The sequence below is a fragment of the Xiphophorus hellerii genome, chromosome 14 (genome assembly GCF_003331165.1).
Source record: "Xiphophorus hellerii strain 12219 chromosome 14, Xiphophorus_hellerii-4.1, whole genome shotgun sequence".
NCBI lineage: Eukaryota > Metazoa > Chordata > Actinopteri > Cyprinodontiformes > Poeciliidae > Xiphophorus > Xiphophorus hellerii.
In genome coordinates this window covers 19,578,051-19,602,807 of record NC_045685.1, presented here as the reverse complement: position 1 = coordinate 19,602,807, position 24,757 = coordinate 19,578,051, and the positions used below count along the sequence as shown (strand labels likewise).

At 37.6% G+C, this 24,757-nt stretch overlaps 1 protein-coding gene across 14 annotated transcripts in view; it reads right to left on the bottom strand.

Annotated features, from left to right (window-relative positions):
• col25a1 (collagen type XXV alpha 1 chain) overlaps positions 1 to 24,757 on the bottom strand; it is a 204,901-nt gene that overhangs the window by 80,144 nt on the left and 100,000 nt on the right. For all 14 annotated transcript variants that reach the window (XM_032583099.1, XM_032583101.1, XM_032583104.1 and 11 more), the window contains exons 3-4: positions 22,559 to 22,603; positions 15,983 to 15,990 (exon numbers count right to left, since the gene is read on the bottom strand). In XM_032583099.1, coding sequence (XP_032438990.1) covers positions 15,983 to 15,990; positions 22,559 to 22,603 — 53 coding nt within the window. The remainder of the gene's footprint in view (positions 1 to 15,982; positions 15,991 to 22,558; positions 22,604 to 24,757) is intronic.

The window sequence follows — 24,757 nt, the reverse complement described above, 5'->3', positions numbered from 1 at the left end:
TGATAATCTTTTTCTGCTCAACATGCACAATTTTAATGGAACAAACAAAGCAGGCACATTTTTTCTGATCCAAGACTGATTTTCAAAATTGTGTGGGTCCAATGATTTTGATTTTGGGCTACATTTTTTTTAATACACCACAATCTATATTTAGCAACAAGAATGGGACATTGGTAACGCTTGCTGTATTTAAGCATTGGGTGTTGTGTTAAGGAGATGTTTGGCCTTCTAATTAAAATGAAAGCAGAAACATGGTTATTAAAAAAGACACACTTTGTGTTGTATTTAACAATCTCGCCCTAAAAAATGTTTAAAAAGAAAACTGGTCCTTGAACCATTCTTGTACACAATTATTCAGAGGGCCACAAATAGCTTGCAGGCCGTGCTTTGGAGACCCCTGTCATAAGAAAATAAGGAAATACCTACTTACTTAGTCAGGGTATGTTGTTTGACAAGCAAAAAAAAAAAACTCTTAGCATTTTCCAACACCACCAATTTCAATGCAGCACACTGAAACCTCACATGTACTGGCCCTCCCTTAGGAAGGTTATTTCCAAAAATACTAAAATACGTTTCTAAATACCAGCTCACAACATGTTTGTTTGAAGTTTCATACATAGACTCAAAAAAAAAGAGAAAAGAATAACAGTTAGCACAAATTTTGTCAGTCATTTTGTTTGACTCAGTCACACTTGACTCAGTCTTCAACTTGTGCAAAATACAGGTGTCCATCTTCTTACTAGAGTACAAACCTCATCAAGATGCCAGAGAACAGATTTGCTGACTTTCAAATTTCTAAATGGCTTAGTTCCCCAAATCTCTGTCTTTCCTTCATGTTTCCTCAGAGATGCCAAGATCAGATGACCAACTTCCCAACTGCATGATCAAGTTGCCTTTAAATATGAGACAAGAAACTTCTATTTCTGTGTTGACTTAAAGAAAATAATTCTTTTGATGGCTTTTAGCACAATATGAGCAAACTGAATGTTATTTTTCTGGTGAATTTACTATGTAATAACGTTTGGATTTTGAACTAAAAAAAAAAACAAGATTGGGCAAAAAAGTACAAATAGGTGTAATAAAAGTGTAGAGAAAAAAAAAGCAATCCTGTTCACTTTGACTTCTGCTTCACTTAAAGCAGCAGGAACCCAAGACTCATGTTCAAACTTGACAGCTTGATTTTACAGACCCTGGATTTCGGACAGTTGGCTGATGACAGCCTGGATGTTCCTTTTCTGTTTTGGTCTGTAGCACAAGGTATTCATTTCTCCCAGACAGTGCATGTTTCCTCTTCTCAATGGTCCATCGCAGACGCCTCGCAGTCCTGAGAAGTCTCCTCTGCCTGATGAACATGAACCTTGTATTTTGGCCAGTACTGTGTTTAACTGCATTTGTGGATGTAACTCTTGTTACATTTGATAGATGGTGTTTTTTGATGCAGAGCCATGGGAGGAAGTGGATAGTACAGGTGCCAAGCTTGGGTTTTACTGAAAATCCTCCAGATTTCTTCTTCTTTGTATTGTTTATGAATTGTAGTAGGAAAATATGAAGGCATTTCAAACCTGAGAGTAATTTTCTGACAAATTGGTTGAAAACAAATGTAGATTAAATGCTAATCTTTCTGACTATGGGTTTTATGGTCACCATCAGTCTAATTTAACTTTAATATTAACTTCTAGCCTCACAACCAGCCTCAAAATTTTCCTGCTACTGTCCAAAATTGTAAACGTTATTGATAGGAACTGTACAGATTGACTGAGAGTAGATGTGGCTTTTAAGATCTGTTACTGTCTGGATACTTATTTTCATAATTGCAACCAGAACATCTTAATCAGCCATCAAAGCACTGACAATCACTGGAAGAAGTTCATTTGGCTCATCCTGCTTTATGATCAAATGCTTCTTTCGATACAGTGTGCCCCCCGATCATTATACAACACATCATTTGCACATTGTTTGGAGACAACACCCACGGGAGCTTTTCCAAAAGCTTTACGCAGGTGCAATCAAAGCCTTTTATTGAGCGTATTAAATAACTCTCCTGGGAGATTATTTCAAAGGAACCAACTGTACTTCAGAGGAATTTCTACTTGTCAAACCATCGCTTTCGCTTCTTGGTTTTAGTCCAACTCCCCAAAGGGTTGCTAATCAGCACCTGTGTATGCTCTTCACAACTTATTAGAGATTCAACTCTGACTCCTCTTCATAAGAATCCTGCTAGCAGATCCTCCAAAGCTCAAACTGCTTTTTCTGTTTGATCAAATTTGCTTGTTTTGCATTTGAAACTTACAGTACTTCATCAAAAGAGTTTTACTCTTAATTTGCATAGTAAGTAAACTTACATCCCTTACATAAATTGTCCAGGTATGGGCATTTCTAGACATTTGGCACAAAAACCTTAGCTAATCATTACAGTTTTTTCTTCAAAGTTTTACTTTGTAGGAAACAGCTACACATTATCTTCCACTTAGGCTTAGGCCTAAGGCTATCTTCCAACTTGATGTAAACTATTTAAAAATCAATATTAAAGTTTAGGGCATTTTCCTGAGAAGCTTTAAACTTGAAACTGGTTGAAGACTATCTTTGTTTTTATGTTCCTATAATCAAGAGGCTATTGGGTGCAAAGGTACAGCTCTATGTCACTTACTGATATTCAACAAGCTGATTAATGGTGAGATTGATTTTTTGTGGACCACTGGAGTTGACTAAGAATATATATTTTTTCTTTTTGTAGACACCTGGGTAGCTTCTCCTTTGAAGCCAAACCATGACCACCGTCTCCTGTGGAAATCTTGAATTGGCTCTTGGTATGAAAAACAGAAGGAAACCTCTGCCACCCTTTTAAACTGAGTGGGGGAGAAATGTGGAAGGGTCTGTGGGAAAACCATGGGAAAGGCAAAGGGAACATCGGCCAAAACCTCAAATAATGCAGAGAACATTGTCCTACAAATCTGACAAAGTCACTTACATCACTTTATATTAAAATCAAGAGTAAATGATGTTCGGTGAATGGACTCTGGCATGAAGATCTCTTTCTGATGTACCTTTTGAAAAGCTTGTTACACTTACAATACAGTTATTGTAGAATAACAGTAATGTTCTGCTATTCAGCACCAGAATTCACTGCTGCTTTAAAGTGCACTACTGTGATTTTCTAAAATTATTTTTATCGTATTTTCCCATGGTGTTACCATTCATCAATAAAAATAACAGGTGTTTTAGTCATTTTCACAAGTCTGCAGAAACGACATTGTATGTTATTTAAATTATTGACCTTCACAGACTTACTTCACCAGTCAAGTTTGATCAACAGGTTACTAATTCCTTTCAATACTGAACTCAAGGGAAGACCTAATTTGTAATTGTAGTCTTTCATTCTTAGTATGATGGTTTATGATGTCATGATATGATTTTGGTATTAGTACTAGCTTTAGAAATATTTGTCTTTTTCAGAGGTGGGGTGATATATGGGGACTGACACTGAAAGCCGGATCTTTGGGTTAATAGGGACGCATTATATCGTCATAAGATGTTTGATGTCAACATGTCAAGCATCTTAACATCCTTAAGATGTTTGAAAGATCTTAAGAATTCTTCAAACATTCATGAAAGAGTCAAAGAAACCCTCCAAGTATGTTTTTGATGAGAGAATAACAGCACAGCATGATATAAAGCAAAAAGGTTTGTACAATAACCCCTTTTAATATTACTTTGCAGTTAAATTACTTATCATTTTTTTTCTGTTAGTGCCCCTGCATTTTTAATTTTCACACAATATCCAGCCTCAAAGCCTGTTTTACAAAGCTGATGAACAGCTTCTATAAGCAGAAGAAATCTCTAGTCAGGCATGCTTGTCAACCTACAAACAACACAATTTTAGCTTCATTGTAACAATGACAGATATTCTCCCCAAAAATCTAGGGAATGAATCACAAAGGAAAATAAAATTTAAAAAAATGTCTCATGGGGTGAAAGTATTTGATAATAAACCAACATGCAACGATTTTGGTTCCCACAGAATGATTGTGTCTGTGTCTTATGTAGTCAAATCAGTTAATCAATTATCACACTCGTGATTCCAGATTGTTAGTGTATGATACACACATTTCTTCTGTTCCAACCTTTCAGCAACGATGGACAAGAGCACAAATATATGAGAGGACATACAGTATATAGAACAGGATTGTAGATCTGCACCAAGTTAGAATGGGCTCCGAGACCATCAGCAAGAAACTTAGTGACAACGGTGCTCCATCTGGAGCCTCTTGCAAGATATTGCCCAATAAGGTTGAGGGTGATAATAAGAATAGGAAGCATGAAATGTAAAGTAACAACCCATCTCAGGTTTGCCAGAGAACATCTTAATGCATGACAAGGATGAAATTCTGTCCTTTCAGTCAGTTGAGATTGTCCAGGAACACAATTAAAAATTGAACACTGGACTAGAGTTTCAGACCCCTGAACTAAATGTGATTCAAAACAGGTTTAGGGACAGTATTGTTCTCAGATAAGATCAAAATTAAGTTCTCTTTGATCAACCCAAAATGCTGGAAAGGAAAATATCACCCAAAGAACATCAACAGCTAAACATGGAGAGGGAGCACTATGCTTTTAGACTGGTTTTCTATTAAGGTACAAGGTGTACGCAGAAGCAAAGGGTGAACTGATCTCCCATCAAACAGACCACCATGTACAGTAAAACCCTGGACAAGAAAACTTTGACCTAAACCAGAACACAGAAGATGGCTTCTGGATCATCATCCACGATCAAAAATCAGACAACCTGCCAAGATAACAAAGGAGCAGAGTAATAAAGAATCACTGGCTTAGCCTGTGTCTACATTGTAATCCTTTAGATAAACCAGTTGGAGGGAGCAGAAGCTTCTGGTTGCTCAAGGGCAGCCAAGAAATCTAGAGGATAAGTTTCTGTGCAGAAGAACAAATCAAAATCACAAATAGGTGCATATGTGGTGAAGAGCTACAGAAAATGCTGCAGTGTACCGCTTTTCATTGAAGGTTTTTCCATTAAGCCATGTTTTCCCTGCGCATCAATACTTGCATCCGCAGGAAATAAAATTCTGTTTTCTACTGCTGTAGAGCTGAAGTGGAACTTTTGTTGTAGAAATATTTGAAAGCCCTCTTTTGTAATGGTAAGAAATTTAAAATGCCAAATTTTGTTCAGGCGAGTGAGCGCTGCTAATTATTTCTGATGTTTTTTTGGAGAGAACGTTGATTAGAGTCAAACCAAAACCCACCCATAGCTTTTACTGTCAGATGCTTAGTTCTCCAAAATAGCAACCACAAAGTCATTGAGTGGCTGTTTAAAGGTATTTAAAGCAATGATGGAAAATGTCATGAAATTTCTGTTTCTCCAATAAGTTTTTTTTTTTATTTGCTCCGTTTCTCGTATTTCTCATTTCCAACATATTTGTATTTAGCAACATCGGTGTTGTTGGAGTGTAATTTCAGAAACCACTCATACCAAATTACAAGTTACAAAACAACCCATTTCAGTCAGTGCAAATCAAAATTGTCTCACATTCCTCTCCTACTGTAATGTACTGCAAACATAATGGATGAAAGCTCAACAGGAGGCGAGGGGCTGGCTCTTATCCACATCTGTAGCTGTTGTTGACATGAGCAAAGTAATTTCTCTCGGGTTTGGCTGAGAGCTGCTTGTACATTTTTTTGTGAGGCAATCCACATAATATACAACAAGATACAAAATGTCAGTAACAAGGGGATCAGCATGTAACCTCTGTCTGGGTGCAGTCGTCTTAGTTTTCATCATAGTGACCAGTTAAACATTTCGGGGTCCAGAACAGCAGTCCATCAAACCGGGCTCACATCCTCTGTGTAGAAGCTGGGCCAACTGGGCAGGCTGCCGTTGCTGAAGCCCAAACTGCTGGCCACATGGATCCAATCATCTCACCCTGAGGCACTGGCATCTCTAAAGGCTCCATCCAAAAAAAACTACCGCTTTTAGAACCTTTACAGCTCTCTCCCACACGGCTACACAATATCAATAAATATACCCGTACACTGGAAGTTAAGCTGAGTAATCTTTCACGCACTGAGTGTTGACAAGAAACAAATAAATGGAGAGAGGGTAGGTGAGGAGTGCAGATCATCCTTAAGAGGAAGGAGGGACAAAGCAAAGATCTGGAAGAGGTGAGCTATGATTGAGATAATTTATGCAGTTGAGAGGTACATTGTTTTTGTCATACAGTGAATTGAAAAGATGGGCTTAGATTTTACAAGAGTCTGGAGAATTACTTAACTTGGCAGTGTTTTCATAAATATGCTGTTACATCTTTTCTGAAAGAAGCCTACAAACTATGGAATGCCTTATATTGTTATTGTAGTTTTAGATTCACAGCTGAAAGCTCAATTGTTTTCCTCATCAAGCAGAAAGGCAATATTCACACAAAATGGCCATATCTAAGGGAGTAGGCCAGTGCTGTCACATGGCATAGAAATGTATTTAACTTCAGGCGGTGAATAATGTGGAGGGGCACAGTAAGTCTCTCAGCTTAAGTTTAAAACAGCAGCTTTTTTAAAGAAAAAAAGCTGCTGTTTTAAGCTACACTGGCTCCTTTCCTGCCATGTATGTACAAAATGAGTGTATTATTTTTCCATGATCTTTCTGTCCAGTGTAGAATTACCCAATCCAGTCTTTTTGCAGCTTCCATGTTTCATAAAATCGAAAGTGATCAACGTGCAAATTATTGCCGGTTTTTTATTTTTTTTAACAATGTAAAAAATCTACAAAGCTAATAGTGAAGAATAATCCAGTTCAGGGTGAGACTGATCTTCAACTGTTGTAAGATAAGAAAAAGTGTTTTCATAGCCAGGTGTCAATCCCTCAACTTTAATTTAATTTACCTTGGCAAGTTATGTAACAATCTAGAGGCATTGAGGTGAAAGTCACAAACTTCATCCCCATACCGACAACAGAAGGTACACCCACACAAGAAAGAAAAGAACAGAAGATGCAGCCCTTAGCTTTGGTGCATTACAGACTAAAGCTAAAATCAGAAAACCAGATCTGTCAATCATAAGTTAAGCTATAAAATCAGCCAGTTCTGGAAACCTCCCAAACAACTTGTGCATCTCTACTTGACACGCGAATGATCCAAAGAATTCAAAGAAAAGTACGCAACCTCGTGACCCGCTGTACGAGTTCACCACTGATTGTGTTGCTCTGAACCTCCTCTGTTGTTTAACCTGATGCCAGGATCCTCCTCTGTTTTTGCACCTGAATGGTTGCATAATTTCAACACACACAGTGCGAAACCTTGGCACATTTCTTTAAGCTCCATGATTACTTCAACATATGAGCTGGGAAAAGTCATTCCAACACACACATCTAAGCAAAGACACGTAAACTTGCAACAGACTGAAAGATATCCTCATATCTTTAAGTAGACCTCCATCTGTTAGTTCTGCATGGGAACTCTCGGTCATATTAGTGTGGGCCCTGGGGGAACTTTTCTCTTCAAGGCAGGAAACTAATGGAGGACAGGGATGTGAGTAATCAGAGCAGAATGGGCAGGAGGGGACGACCACAAGTGGCTGGTGCTCGTCGCGGGAATCTGGACGCAGAGGTTAGGCAGGGATAAGAAAGCCACACTGGAAAACTGTCTTGGGAATGGCATCTGGTTCCCATATTCACAGTGTATCACAATTAGCCGGCATAAAATATCTTTAATGTGTGTGTGTGTTGGTGAGCATGTCTGTGTGTCTGTTTGTTGTTATGTGTTGGATGTCCCTGTGGGAGAGGGGACAATGTGAACTAAGCAAAATGAAACCGATAGCGCAACCGATTATACGTGTGCGTGTCTAGTGTGAGTGAATGTCAGAACGTAAATCAAGCCTGCGTGGTTTTTCTGTTGGGAAGTGTCACTTCTCCCCTCAAAAGGGGAGGCATTTAAACACGCTATAAACAGAAAAAGTTCAAATTGTTCCCGTGTCATACGCGAGCGAATGTCTGACCCAGAAAGCTCTTGTTGTGGAAATGAAATTCAGAAGAATGTACAATGTTCCAGGTGGAAAAGTGCTTTACTCCTGCCCGGGTCCTCTGTTCATTCTATTAAAACACCACACTCAGTGCTCTACATTTCTCATCATTAGATGTAGTGAGCTGGAGGAAAGTTTATGTAAATTCAAAGAATGTGAAACTTTTTTTTTTTTTTTTTTTACGAGCATAAAATTTAAACTGTGTAAGTTCTCCTGTGAGTATTTAGCCTGCTCAGCAAAAGTATCCTGCTGATTGCCTCACATCCCAGTGAGTGAACCACTACCCTGAGCATCATTTGCTGAAAACAGCTACAGCTGATGGGCACTGACTGAGCAGGCAAGTCATAGCTAAAAAGGTCAAGCTATTAATGTGGTCACACTGAGTGCAAGCCAGCTTCCTCGGGCACCGCTGCCCTTACAAGCCCAGATACATGCTGTCACGTCAGATAGATTCACTCTCAGCTTTGAGCAGGGTCTCCTCTGTGTCTTTCTGGTCTTCTTTATTTAATGTTATGTACAATGGCTTGCAAAGCCATGGATTTTATTGCAATTTTAAAAGATGCACAAGTGCGAAGTGATACGTATTGCCTAAGAAAAAGTGAGTTAATTAGCAAACAGCCACCGTGTGTGTAACTCAGGCTAAGTCTACATGGATTTGAACACCGGAAATCTTTGTAAATAATTAAGAAAAACGTGCATGCAACACCACAGAAAACACCATAGTAGGTATGCCGGGCAAATTGGTGGCAGTATAACAATGCCGCAGAACACAAAACATCCGGAGTGTGTAAAGAACTCGTGAAGTAAATGGCAAATTGTGAACATGTGTTTCTCCTTAAGAAGTTGGAGCTTAGACTTGAAGAGGAGTAGTAGGTCCAGCAACAACAGCCACAGCAAAGCCAGAATTGGTCGAACCATAAACACAACACCGAACACCGCCATGTTTGTCGTTAGTGAGTGGAAGGTGCTTGGGAGTTACAGAGAGAGATGGAGGTTTGATGTCATCATTTTGAAAAGTTTTGAAAGTTTTTTACTCTGGGACCTGGTTTAAAAAATGATCGTTGTTTATAGATAAAAAAATAATAAATCATTTTGAAAACCATGAATCCTTTTCCAACTCAGTTTCCCAAATTATGCTTGTGAAAAAAAAGTCCAAAAAAAAAAGACAAGTGAAAAAGTTCAAGAGGGAAAAAATAGTTTTTCAGGGAACTGCATCTACACATGCTCTTTCTGTTTCAAGTTGTTAATGCGGCAAAAAACTAAAATCAACAAAACTTCTGAGTTTGCAGATGCTCTCTTGACTTTAGCTAGGTTTAGTATAGTGGCAGATGAGCAGAACTGATCAAAGTCCTGCTGGAAAGATGTTTTATTAACAGGTATGGAGCTGCGGTGAATATCAGATGAGGAATGAAGGGTTGAGGGTGCCTGGGCTCCTCTGCTTCACTGCCACACTTCCTCTAATCGCTGTATTGCAGATGCATAATTCATGTGTCGTGACAGATCATCCTCTAACTGCATCCCAGGAATCTCAGCTGATGAAGCAGGGAGGTGGAAACTACTTGTCAAATACAGATGCAGAAATATCCAGCTTTATTTACCTGACTGCGAACATGACTGAACTTTAGAGATGGCTTGTGTTGCATTGTAACTGAGAAGCCGGTGTAAATGGCACGAGTATTTTTTTTTTTTTTTCCATTCCGGCATCGTCGCAATTTCAAAAGTCTCTCCATTTTAATCAGATTTCAAGGTATATTAGTTTCTCGGTTCAATGTTCATTTGATGTGACATTTCAGTCTGTGCTTGGGAAAAAAAAAAAGAAAAAAGAAGAGAAAACATGTCAGTGTAAGCGAGTAGTTGAGTGCAGTCTCTCGGGCAGTGTTTTATGCCTGATTGGTGCTAAATGGTGTGCACATTCAGCGGTGAGGTTTATTTTTTCACATGAACCATTCTCATATTCCCAGAAAGATGAGAAAAGGACCCTGATAACTGCACCTCAAATATGTCATTGTTTATACTTAATTATGTGAACACTTTCACTAAGATCAGAAGCATCTGGCCTTACAAAGGCTCAAGTTTAACTAGTACAGCAATATTTTATTGTACTTTCTCTGTAAACTCAGACTTTCCAAGTTTCTAGTTGGAAAAATAAGAACAATGCTCCCTTAAGTCGGAATTCCAATTGGGAAGGTTGGCTCTTGAGTGTTGCACTATGGGTGCCTCACATAGAGACAATACAAGTTATCTGTAGAAACTATTTTCAAGTACATTTTCCAGTCAAACCAATAGCATATTCCAACTTGAAGTACTGTGCTGTTTTAGGGTCCATTAGTTGTTGCTCGGTTATCTAGGATTTGAATCTGTAGAGCAGGAATAAAACCTGTGGTGGTAACAGCATGCTAATGTGCAAAGGTTTCATAGTAAAGGGTTGAAAAGAGAATGTGCTGTGAACCTAAATAGCACGATGAAGGAGCAAGAGAGCAAAAGACAAAGGAAAAAAGCAGAGGAGCACCTGTTTGTCAGGTTGTAAGAGAGTAGCAGCAAATTATTTTCTCATCCTGTGTGAAACTGATTCAAAGAGCGACAATAGTTGGGGTCATTTTAGGTAAGAGAAATTAGCTCTTGATTCTGCTTCTTATCAGAGTCTCGAGTTGCTGTTAGCTCGCGTTTCCTCCCAAGGCTTTCTCCTAGCTGACCTTTGACATCCTACAGTTGATTGAGAACCCTGCAGCCGCAGCTCTAGCAAGTTCTGCCAACAAAGATCACATTTCTCAAGTTTTGACATCTCTGCACAGGCTCCTTGTTAATTTTAAAATACATTTCAGATTCCTATAATAACACACAAAGCCCTCACTGACCTAGCCTCGCAAAATTTAAAATTGCTTATTTTTCCTATCGACCCAAAAGAACATTTTTCCAAGAGTTGTTTTTGGTAAGCTTTTCAGAAAAGGAAAGTTTTTCAGTTCCTCTCCTCTTGAATGTTTCCTGGGTGCAGGACACTCGCTTCTTCCACATTTATAAGATTAAAAAATAACTCTAAAACTTGCTAAAGTATTTGCTGAGTATTTAAAATTTATATTATCTGGTATTGATCAATTAATTTTAAAGTGGTTTTTTGTATATGGTTTTGAAAACTTTTATTTCTTGTTTTTGACTTTATATAAATTCCAAATGTCTCCTATTAGCAGTACTATTTAAAACCCAAAACATTTGTTTCACTTTTTATTTGTCCTTTGTTTATTTGTTCTTAAATACTTTAGACTGTACTTCTATTTGAAAAATTAATCAGCAAAATTGTTTTAGTAGTAGACAAAAGATGACTGTATTTTTAACCAATATCTGATTGTCTTCGAACCAGAGAAATTGAACAGTTATGAAGCAAAGCATCAGCCAACAACTAACCTATGCTGCAAAACTGACAGAAGTGCTCAAACTGTGGGAATAAAATGGAAATCAAAACAAAAGCAAATTACTTCTCCATGTGTAACTGGAAACTTAAGCTTCTAAAGAGGTTCAGTCCTACTGAAGTTAACAACCGTGCATTCTTGTCCATTTATCAGTTTCAAAGAACAACAATTAGGTCATGCAGATCCGTGATGACGTCTTCCACAGCGGCTGGTTTGTTTGGAGGGACCAGAGGACTGTGTACAATTTTCGTAGTGCTCCTGAGTCAAAGTTGGAGCTGTTGAATATTTATAGCAATGTGTCCCCTGCAATCCCCGGGTGGGCATGCGAAATGAGAAACCACATGCGATCACGCACAATGCTGTCGCTTAGATTTGGTTAGCGCTGGGTAAGCCACTGCCAGAGTTCAGGCTTACTTGAAAACCGCCTCTAAAAATACATAACCATGACACCCTGGTGATTTTTTCTGTACAGGCTAAATTTAGCTTAGTGGACTATCACAGGAAAGTAAGAATTGAACACGTCAATGTTTTTCGTAGCAAATAATTAAAAAAAAATCATTCTAAGTGTCAGAAGGCGCCCAAGTAATCAACATAATGCAAATACATCAAAACAAACTGATCCATAAATTGAGTTTTATGGAATTAGACAGAATAAGCATTTTGTCTTATTGCATCAGTGACAACAAAGCAACAACAAAGCATAGAAGATAATATAATAAGATAATATCTTGAATGTGTCACTATTTAGAAAGCAAACCTGATGGCTATGAGTTCCAATTAATAGTAGCATTGATGGCCTATAAGAATATTTCTTGTTACTGATATTGAATAAGAAGCAATACACAATGAGCCAAGAGCTCCAGAACATTATGACCTTATTGTATCATAACATGCTGATGCCTTCGGACATATACAGCATGTTCTTTTGTGCTCCAGGTGCTTTTTAATGGTTTCTGACATAATATTGTATTTTGAGGAGGAATGGGATGGTGCATCAACCCAAAAATTTAGTGTAGATCCTGTCTGTTCAGTATTCACAGACTTTTCTGTGGAACAAAACACCTATTTATCTGCAAAACATCCACTAATTCTCAGTGTTTTTTGAAGAACATATCTACTATATTCAATAGAAAATTCAGCTTGGGAAGCTGGAAACACTGAGAGCAATGTTAGTTGACATGTTATTAGATGATGTCTGAAAACAAGCCAATCTAGGAGTGTCATTTATTTTCCTTGGCACTGATTGGCTGTGCCCCCCGGAGCAGAAAAAAGGAAAACTAGATGCTTCCTTCTGCAGTAGACCCAAAATGGTTCCCACCATGCATTGAAATGCATATTAAGTTATATTTGGTGTTTGAACTCTTAAAATAGACAGTTACAAGCTCTTTCAGAGGGGGCCTCAAGTACTTGTGGATTTTAGCACGTTGGTTCCTGAGCTCTGGGAATACTGAAGATCCATCATCGTGTTGGTCTATCTTTCAAACAAATGGTGCTATGAATCTTCAGGTAACTCCAAAGGGGATGAATGATTAACAGTACTGGGACATTCGTGGAAAAGAATCTGAGTATGTATTTAAAGGATTTTTCAGCTACACAGTGATCCCAAACCGACAGCCAAGAAAACTCCCAGCTGCTGTTTAGGCAAAAGTGATATAGCTGCCAGAATGACCTAGTAAATCACTTGACTTGAATCTTCTTGAATTGAAAATCTGTAGCACAAACTGAAGATTGCGTGGAAGAGGCCGCCAGAGCCTTAAAGATCACACTTTAGCAACGTCTTTCCATAACAAAAACAACTTGAACTTATTAGCAAAAACCACTTTTCCAACTAAAAATGTAATCAGTTTCAGTAAGATCACTCAATAACCATTATACTTTGAATATAAAGAATACTTTGACATAATTTTACGATGCATGTGGATTACTTGGGTTGCTACGAATATCTAACTTGAACTTTATGTCATTAGATCTATTTAATATATATTAGCTAATAACATTGGTTGTCAATATTATTCAATTCAATGATATTCTCAACTTTATATATTTATTGCTATTTTTTGCTCTTCATTGAAAATATCAGAGAGCAACCAGCTGTTCACAACATAATCCTGCAAGGTACTCAAGTGGTTTAAATGTATAATCTCACACTATGAACACATTCTATTTGTTTTAATAAATCATCCTCTATGCATGGCGGTAAACTACTTGAATCGCATGGTTCAGACCATTTTGGGACTTCTGTCCTACTTCGAGACATCTCACAGAATGATTTCATTTGTCAGCCATAAGGCCTGGCGAGAGAAGCTGAAAAGCAAGACCACCTGCACTTACTTATATCCCAGAGCCCCACGAGCGAGTGTCTGAGAAGGCTCAGAGGATTAACTTACAACTTTTACAGCTCAGTCGGCACACGCTATTATACCTATTCAGCCACACTTGCCTCTGGGCTATGTACAAAAAAAAAAAAAGAAAGCAGCGGCACGCACACATATGTACACACGCGGTGCCCGCTTGACCTGGTTATAAAGCAAGCTGTCACAACCCTACTGCTTATGTGTGCATGTATGTGTTTTTCTTCATCTTTAGGGGAAACTCTGAAGTTTTCCATCTGTTCTGAGGAGTGAATCTGTGATCCGCAGCCTGCGTAATGAGGTGAGATAATCTCTGCAGGTTCTGGGAGCTGCCAGGGATGGATGATGGTAGCAGGAATGTTATAAAACAGACTGCCCAGATGACAGCAACAAGGGTCCCTATTAGAGGAAGGCAGTGATGAAGAAGTAAATTTGATTATGTACTATGATTACTTACTCCTGCCAGCTGGCCATCACATGTATTTGCGTTGCTACAAAAAAAAACTGGATTTTGTGTTTGCCCCTCTACTACATATGGCTCATCACCAGTAAGGTACAGAGTTAGAGTTAAAACTTTTAAATAAAATTAAAAAAATGCAGCATAATCTAACAGATTTGGTCTCCAACAGAAAAGCAACATCTATTACTATTGCTTACATGTTTTCTACAACATTTATTTTGATGGGACTTATGAGAACGTAAATATGACTTCATTAGTTGGATAATCTTCTCTGTGATTTGGTTCATAATGCAACAGACCTGAGCTTAAACCTGTGTCCCCTTGACTGTTCAAAAAAACAAAATAAAAAAAACAGTTATCAAAATTTTACCAGATTAACTAATCAATGAGGTTTCTTCAACTTCTGCTCCATACAACCAGGCAAAGCCTAGATTTTTGTGATTCTACAGACTTTTCACAAAAGCACATTTCCCATCATTTCCCAAAACGTATTGTTTAAAGAAACCTCTACACCGAATAACAAGGAGAAGATAGAAAACAACAAGGACCATTGACTTGATAAATTACTTAATCAGTAGTATTCTCTAGGATGCCGCTGACTCAAAATATTAGCCTGTGTGTGGAAGAAAGGTGCTAAGAGGTTATGTAAGTGGATGTAAGGAAACATGTCAACAATGTTAAAGTTAAACAGGCAACAAAAGGGGCACAACAAACCAAATTCTCATAGAAAAAAAAAAAAGAACACCAGAATTGTCCTGAGCCAATACTTGAACAATCTTCATCAAACGTTTAGCGTAAGCTACAATCCTGAAGCCTCCTGTTAGTCTACTGTCTAACTAGGTTAGCTGCAACATCTGCAAGTTGTGCAGTTACATTTTGCCTGTCCATTTTTTAAACTGCAGCTTGCAAAATTGTAGGTCGTGCATATTTTTGAGGACCTAATGAGGTCTTTCCAAAAATCCAAGTCCTTTAAACTCTTACCTGCTCCAGCCTGTTTCACTTTAACTGCTCTGAAATCTGACTTAATACATTTTGTATCTGTCCTGTCATTAAAAATGCTGTCAGCGGTGAGTTAGTTGAGCAGGGCAAAATCACAACACTTCTACCACTGGTTGGAAAAGTGTTTTACTGATTTCTCTTAGCTTCAACATGGCATTGATATTAAGAACTTAAATGTTTAATTGGACTGTTACACAGTAAATGAATCAGTGCTGGTGCCAAAATAAAAAAAACGAACAAAAAAATAATTCTGATATGACATTCCTAATGAAAGTAGTTACTTTTTAAAACACATCTGGACATCCCCAAATATAATTTCAATGTTTCTTCTTCTGTAAAATGGCTTCTGTCACAGACAGACAGATGGACGGACAGACTGATCTGAGCATTGCTTAGGCATATATTCTGTCTCTTAGGAATATTCTGCATAGCATTTATGCTGGACTGTTTTGTACATTTTTGGCTCGTCGACATGTTGCCCGGCAACTTCACAAGGAAAACAAATGAACTCAAGGTGAATTAAGCACAAAAACAGGCGTGTGCTCATCCATCCTCTTCACAACCAAGCAAGAGACCTTGAAGAGTTTTGCTGTTTCTCCCCTTCACAGCGAGGAGTCACTGGATCATAGACATGGACCCTTTTCTCTTCTGGGGTCTTTGTTTTCAAGTGGTATGCATTTATCAATATTTTCTGGGTTTTTACCTTCACATCGATCTCTCAAGTGGAGAAACAAAGCAGGAATACTTACAGGAGGTCCTAAAGGAGACAAAACAACAGTTAGTGTTATTTCAAACAGAATAAAACAATCACCAAAACATTAGACATTAAACTCTTCCTTCACTATGTCAAAGAAGAGAATAGTAACTTGAAGAGAAATTATTTCACCAAAAAATGCTTCCAAGTATGGAACTAAAACTTTGTTTTCCATTAAGTTGGGGAAAAATGCCACCAGGCCTGGCAATCACATTTTAAATTTGTAAGTGGCTCTGATTTTATTATACAAGGGGTTGTGTGCTTGTTAAAAATCTCCAACGATTTTTGTGAGGTGACACTTTTTCCCCAATTACTGGAGCTCAAAGGACTCTGTGAGAGGAAAAATGCTGCACTCCCCAGAACCAAGCAAATATTGGGCTTTTATTAAAAAGGTTCCCAGCTGCTTCAGCCCTGAGAAAAGGGATTTTATTTCTTTACAATCTCTACGTCCCACCAACCCGCTCTTCTTCATGACTTGCCCAAATCGCTCTGACAGCTGGGGCCCATAAGGAGTCATGAGATTGAGGCTCAGTGGGCCGAGCTTCTACGGCGCTGTTTAATGGACGATTGAATTAAAGGGGACCACTTTGGTTTTAATACATCTGCTTCAATGTGTGTTTTCTGACACATTTGGCTGTGATCAAATGGTTTTTCACCAAGAGGTCTGGAATAAACTAACAAAACCAATGAGAAAATGTGATAAATGGGCATGATTTGGTTCAACGCAATAACAAATCTGTTGTTTGGGAAGTTACAATGATTAAATCTTGAGGATCTAATTTAAAACAGGTTCGAATAATTCATTATAAACACACAGCATTGTACTCAAAGCTGTATTTGTAATCAACAGCTTCGCATTCTTCCACTGACACCAGTCAGTCTCACTTGTTGGCCAACGTTATTGGAAAAATAGATTTTATGGACCGTAGATTTGCCTACATTGAGGCAAAGGTTATCAAAGTTCAGGATAGCACAGAGGAAAGGAAGGAAGAAGAATGGAAAGAAATATTGAAAATAGGTATAAAGGAAAGATGGGTAGAACAGAAGTAAGTAAGAGAAGCAGGCAGGACAGAGGAAAATTAGGTAGGAGTAAAGGCAAGTGGGAAGAATAAAAGAAAAATGTAGGAAGAAAGGAAGTAAGAAAGAAAAACAGGAAGAGAGAAATTTAGGTCAGAGTGAAGGCTTGTAGGGAGAAAGGAAGAAAAGGTTTGAAAGTAAAAAGGTATCAAAAGGAAAGTAAGTAGAAAAGTACGCATGAATACTATCTTGCAAAAGTACATTAAACTATAAAATCACTATATTTCAGTGGGATTTTACGAAATAGATTAAATCAAAGTAATTATGAAATAAAAATAAAATCATTTGTAGTTTTATTTAATTATTTTAAAACAAACATCTGAAAAGTATGACATGTTTATGTTCCCGATCTATCAGGTTTGCACATCTTTTCAAAATAACACAAATCTAGCAAATGGTACATAATGGTACAAATGGTTTCATAAAACCAGTTATGAAAGGCATATTTTTTTATTTTATTTCGCTAGCCTAAAATTTGCAATAATAAACAATTCTGGACTCTGACTGGGTCACTCTAACCCATGAATACACTTTTGAGCCTTTCCTTTGTAGCTGTGGCTGGATGTTTACAGTCGTCATCCTGCTGGAGGTCAACTGTTTAAATCCGACCAGTTAGAACCAAAAAATGTAATGGAGCTCAGTGAAATGTCGAACGCTTGGGATGCTGTTTCAAACTTCTCCACGGCTTTTTCTCTGCTCTGTCTGCTGTGTTCCTCAGTCTTCATAATGCTGTTTGTTCACTAATGTTCGCTAACAAAACACGTGAGGCCTTCACAGAACAGCTGGATTTACAGTGAGATTAAACTACACACAGGTGGGCTCTGTTTAGAAAACAAATGATTTCAGAAGGTAATGGACTGAAACTGATTTGTGGCGGGATGGGGAATCAAAGTAAAATGGGACTGAAAATATATTTAAACCAAACATTTTAGGTTTCAATCCATAAAAAATTTAACTTCCACTTATTTTGAAATCCACCATAGTTCAAAGGCTTTTTGTACTCTTGCAAGGAAGGAAGGAGACTGAAGTTTAAACACCAAATTAGAAAGTATTGGTGTTTTTCGCAGCGTGAATTCTATTTGTTTAAAAGAAAACTGATATTTTAATACATTTTGCAGCTATATTTTAATGAATGCACATTGACACCAGTGTTTTAGTCATGGTTGTCAACATAAGTAATTCAAAATTTAAATATAATTTGTGATTTTATAGAGAATGTTGAAGGTTTTTGTTCCTATTGTCTAACAAACCACAGTGTGCTAAACTCAATTAGTGGGTTTGCTTATTTCCAATTGCTTTTGTCAAGAGGAAACTATTCACTTTCTCCACATTTGCTCTGGTTAAAAAGCAAAATGAAAAAAAAAGTCTACACAATGCTGCTTTTAGAAGTATGATGGCATGACAGATGTCACCTGTGTTTCAGTCACATAATTTCTTTTTTGTATAAATCTCAAAGGATCAAGTATTGTGCTGCACATGACTTTTTAATATCCTTTTGGTGACATTAACAGTCCATTCTTGACCCGTTTGTTCCACTGTCAGACTCGCGTGCTGAAACTTGTCAGTTCTAGGATCAGTTGCTCTTTTCATTGGTGCCGGTACCAAACTAACAAGTCTTGATTGTTCAGAGGGAAGGAAAATATTTAACCAAACCTTTCCAGCAATGACTACCTGTTAGAACATTTTGACACCATGGCATTTCCTTGGGCAAAAACCTTATTCATCTCACTTTTCTTTTTTTTTTCTTTTCCATATGTCTGCAGTAAGCAGCACAGAAATCCTAATGAAGTATTTCATTCATATTTAACACTGGAAAATATCGCTATGTCCGTTTTCCAATTTTTCTTCCTGTCACTTCCAGGAAGGCCTGAAAGCTTCCTTCTGCCTTTAGAAAGAATACTTCTAGTTAGAGTGAATCATGAAAAACATATGACTCGCTTTAGTGTAAAAACAGAGCTATGAGAACTTCTGGGATATTAGCAAATGGCTTATAGTGAAGAATTTGTTACATGTGTCCATCAGTAACTTTTTTATTATCAGAGAAACAAAAACTTTGTGCCTTTAGTCCATTTTGAAATACAAGAAAACTGATCTGATATTGAAAATCACGGTTCAAATTGTTACATTTAGCTTCTGTTTTGAGGGATTCAAAGCGCAAGTACTGCAATTTTTAACCAAGGAAAATTTGACCAGAAGGAAATATTAACTTTTACACAACAGCAATCTGAAACTACAATTGAGCTGTAGTGTCCTGTGAAATATTAATACAACTTGAAAATTTCCAGATTCAAATGTATGTATTTTATTGGGATTTTACATGATTTTACATGACACAAAGTATAGTACTGTGAAGTAGAAGGAAAAGCATGAACTGTTTAAAGATATGTTACAAATAAAAATCAGAAACATCTGTTCCCTTTATTGTGATACTAAAACAAATAACCCAGTACAACTTCTGAAATCATGTTTTTATTCAATCAAGTCTATAATCTTTCTGTGTCTGATATAATTTCTGCATAAATGGGGTAATTACGGTGAGTAAGAGTGAATAAACTGTTTCAATTAGATCAAGGAACACGGCAGACTGGTCAGCGAAAACACTGTGAATAAGTTTAAATTAAAATTTTAATATAAAATATGGTACAACTGCAAACCTGCTAATAAAGGATCAGAAAATGAGGTACTAAGGAGGTCCGTTTTGTGACATCTTTATGTGAATGGAAACACAACCCTGGGAAACGACTGAGTTTTTTGAAAACGTTCCTGAACAAGCTGCCAATGAGGCAGTAAAACAGAGAACCTGCAGAACTCCAGAATCACCTGACAGGACAACTCCAGAAATCTAACACTGCACATCGACGCCTCAGAGAAACATGGTGGTGGCAGCATCATCATAAGGGCATGTTCTTTTTTGTTTTTGTTTTTAGCAGAGAGCAGGAAGCTGTTCAGTTAATGGGAAGATGAATGAAGAGAATAACAGGGCAATCCTGGCAGAAAACTTGTCAATGTCTGCAAAAAGGACTTAAAATGAATGTTACTCGTTTAAGAAGTTTATTTATAAGAAGTTTGCAAACCATTGAACTTTTTCCATCCATCGCACCATAACAGTATTTGTTACTTTTGGTTGGTCCGGTCATTAAAATCCGACTAATTTACGCAGAAATTTGTGGTCAAACTGGACAAACTTCATGTTCCTAGATGGCATCTACTAAACCTCAATATTTTGTCAACATACATCATCCAAAATTTAAATGCAATTTAGATTTTACACAGTCTATTGAAGCTTCTTGTTCCTATTGTCTACCGATCACTGTGTCCAAAACACAGTGATTGCTTATTTCCTTATTTCCAATTGACTTGTCAAGAGGAAACTATTCACATTTTCCAAGTCCTCTGGTTTACAAGGGGAAAAAATGTCTCTATACAATGGTGCCTTTAGAAATTGATGTTTATTTGGAAGTTAGGTTGAGAATAAACAAAGGTGTTTGAGATTCACAGCTAGCTGTAGAGTTGACGTTTTTTCTGTCATTTCATTTCCCAGTTTTCATCTCGTGGCTCTGACGTGGTGCTCTGGAACACTTTTTGCATTGCATGAATAGAAGAATTGGGAAAACCGAGCCTCGCCACACTAATTTACAAGATGTATAAAGTGACCTTGAAAAGGATCATAACTTTGTTAGAGAAAAATCAAAGTAAAGGAATTAATTCGATCTTTATTACTCAAACAGCAAACCTCAGTTGATTAGATTTCATTTCTCTCGACTTTAAGCAGCTTTTTATTATTTACATGTTCCCTCAAAGACTGTTGGATTCCCAGCCTGTGAATCCAGACATGCTCCCTTTGCTTTACCCTGCCTGTATAATTCCTTTTTTTACAAGGGCAATAGTTTGGTTTCCAAGCCTTTTCGCTGTGCTCTGTTGCAGTGTACTCAAGTGTAGAAAGCCAGCACACTCCAGAGCCCATTATCACTTTTCTATCAGGTAAAGGGAGTGTGGATGCAGCTCTCTGCCAAGTGCATGTTCTTGCTGCAAATTCAATTTGTGCCAACACTCTTTGGCTGTGGAGGTGTCACTGTACAAAATCTCATTCCCCCTGGTATTCGAGGGCTCAGCTGGCCCAGGGTCCTCGATTCCGATCAGGAGTGAGTGTGTATACGAGCGAATGAAAGGGTAAGATTGGACATATTAATTACAGGAATGCACCCAATTTTTCCTTCCTAAGGTTTGATGTATCAGGGCATTCAATTACAAGTACAGTTACCTTAACCAGAAGTAAGTCGGAGAAGTAACGCAGGAGGTTACAATGATCTAATCTGTCTTTAACAGTGTTTCGGTAAAACAAAACAAAACAAAACAAATCCAGTCTTTTTTAGGGGTTTAAGTTTAGTGCGGTTTACAGCATTTCTTTGAGGTTTTGATAAGGCTATTCCAACACGCTGATGCTTTTGGCTGTCACCTCTTCCTTTAGCATCCGGTTTGTACCAAGCTTCTCTTATAAATGGTCTAATGTTGACTCTTCTCAATAAATTGGTCGACAAAGAATGTAAAGGTGGATTTCCATAATGATACCCAGAAATTTTCTTCCCTGTAACTTAACTACAAGTAGTTTCCTATTGCTTTTGTGCATGTGCACTCAATGAGGAGCTGCTGCCACCATGTTTTGAGAAGGCATTCTCTGTTCGCTGCTGACAATAAAGTGACTATAGCATGTGATTTGTGTGGTACTTCACTGCATTGTATCCCAGATATAATCTCAGAAAGCTTCCAGAATTTTAACTGGCTGGGTCAGAGTTAAGTTCCCCTCCCCACTGTCGCCACATGCTTTTACAGTATGAGGGATTGCTGCAAAGTTAATGCCATGATGCAATTGGGTGGGTTTTCTCAGCAAGAAAAACATTTGTTCAATTAGCCTAATAAACTAAACTCAAACACAGTGTCCTTTAACTAGGACTAGACTGGAATGTATGTAAATGTATGCCAATCTGTCCATGTTGACCATGCATTTATAAATTCGTTTTTATAAAGTTCAGCACAACAAACAAAAAAACATTAGAATTGCTGGTTTATAAATAAATTTAAATAATATTTTTCTACTTTGTCATGATAGACATAAAACTAGAATTGAAGCAGGGTTTTTCTTATTTTCTCCAAGAGAGTATATAATGACAAAAATCCAAACAAAAATGTGTCATTATATCCATGCAAAGTGTTATGGATTCATACAAGAGATAACAGCCTTAAGATGTGGCATTATTTTCTTTTTAAACTACATCATCTCCTCTCTTTAGTTTAAAATGTAGCACTTCTGCAGTAAAGGAATCAATCCCAAATTGCCCTGAACTAACCTCTCTTACACATTTTAGCCTCTAAAAAAATACATTGTACTTCTAAAAGACTATAGTAAAATCTACTGGTGTCCAAATGAATTATTTCTTTTCTAAATTCACAGAACAAGACAATTCTGATCTCTGATCCAAATTATAAATGTACATACCAGGTTCTCCGTCGCGGCCTCTCCTTCCTCTCTTTCCAGGAGGTCCTGGAACAAAAAGAAACAAAATACATTTAGGTCTAAGACTTGATTGCCTTAAATATGTATGAGTTTGATATTCTTAAACTTTTCTCATAGTCAAATTGCTCTCTGTGAGCATGAGAAGGCACCGCTAGAATTTGGACATCAAATTCACTTTAACAGCCACATTTAGATATTTATACTGATGGATCATACAAAAGGGCAGCAAACTTCAAGGTCATCACTACGATTTATTTTCAAGAGGGATGCCATTGTTTTTCAAATTTTGTACATGAATCGCGTTTCTGTTTGGTTTTTTTTGTCAGCTTTTATCCAGTTATTGATCGTAAACACATAGTTCCTCAAACCATTGGTAATCATCCACTCCAATGTACACTTTGGGTTCCCATGTTCGATCATATAATAATGTTTGACTTCACAGCTCTACATCAACTAGATTGTTCAAGATATGCTCATAGATAAATATTGTGTTCATATCACTTTCCATGTAAACTTGTTTCTGTGTTTACAAAACAAGTTTATATAACAGCAAAAAAAAAAAAAAGAAAAAAAGACCAAATAAAATGAGATGAAGAATGTGGCTCACTTTTTCCCTGACTTGCAGTCTACAAGTATTACTTGGGTGCAAAATGCGGGACTGTATTGAAACCTCCTTGTGCGATACTAAGCCCTGAATCTGATCCCACTGTTTGGCTCAGCTTCGACCTCAAGCTCTGCTCCTTTTGAGCGGCCTCCAAGATAATGTCAGGCGCTGCCAGTGAAGAGTCAGGGCTCAGTTCAATGCAACCACAGGTGGAGTTTGACTCCCACTTTACAACATGAGCCCCGTTTGCTTCCACAGGTTTGTTTTTTGAGGTTTTGTAAGAAACAGAAGGCGGTTTACTGCACTTGGCACTCACTTCATTTTAACTCACTTTGTAATGACACCTGACACCTCTGAAAGGAATATTTCGTACGACATTATGACATCCTTCTGATTTCTGTGGTATGACAGCTGCTAAGAAAACATTTGCCATATGGTGCCTGCTGTTCCAGGCAAAACACCTTACGTTATTTGCAAATATCACCGTGGTTTATATTATTCCTCACTTTATTTTTCATTCTAATTTTAGACTTTAAGGAAAGCCAGTTAAAATTGCAGAGATATAAAGATAAAAAACCTTCGCTGAGACTTGTGTGTGCCAACAATAATATTCCGACTTCAGAAAGAAAAAAGATTTACTGTATGTTAGCAAAAGTAGTCAAAACAGGTTTTCGGATATATTTAAAAAACTGATCAAGGGCTCTGGCTGTAAATGAAATAAGACTTGGTGAAAAAGCATTTTGGCTTTAGTTTTCTCACAGATTCCCAAATGCTGTCATGGAACAATGGTTTTTGGAGAAAAAAATAAATAAAGTGCGGCTGGGAATTTTACGATGAGGGTCAGCAACTATGAACAATCTGTTAAAACCTTTTCAGCACTTTTTTTTTTTTCATTCGCCTGTCACTGAAATAAATCAAAGTAAATTTAATATTCTTTCAGATGTATGGTCAGACATACCAAAATGGATGCTGTGGTTTTGTGTGTTTCACATTGTGTTCCACATTTGGTGGCGTTTGCATTTTAGAAAGTGATGCAGCAGATAATATTTTCTCTCATGCCGAACCAGAAAGAGGAAAGTGTCAGTAGAGGTATGATGGTTTGGCTTCGTGTTTAGCTATGCTAGCAGGGTGGTGGACTGGAAAGCCCTGTCAATCAGTCTGCTTTGTGCCAGGTTAAAATCTCTCTACAACTATCAAATGAACTGTCCAGGAATTGTCTTCAGACAGTCGAGGTTGCTTGACAGTTTAATGGTTTAAGTGGTGGTCCAACATTTTCTGTGGCAACGTCTTGGGGTTGACAGTTTCCTGTTTAAGCAAAATACCGTAAGAACAAATGGTGTTCGTTTCTATCACGGGATTAATCATATCTGCTGATGCCTAAGCTTTTAATTTAACCAGAGAGGATTATTTCTTCATGCCGGTCAAAAACTTTTCAGCTAGCTCTGCAAGTTTTCCCAGTTCCAAGTGATGCTTACTTCATGTTAGCATGCTAACATGTTGCAGAGAACAAAGCAAGTCAATATTCAGATTCCCATTGAGATGGAGCATGTTAATAAATGTCCTTAATAATAGACGGC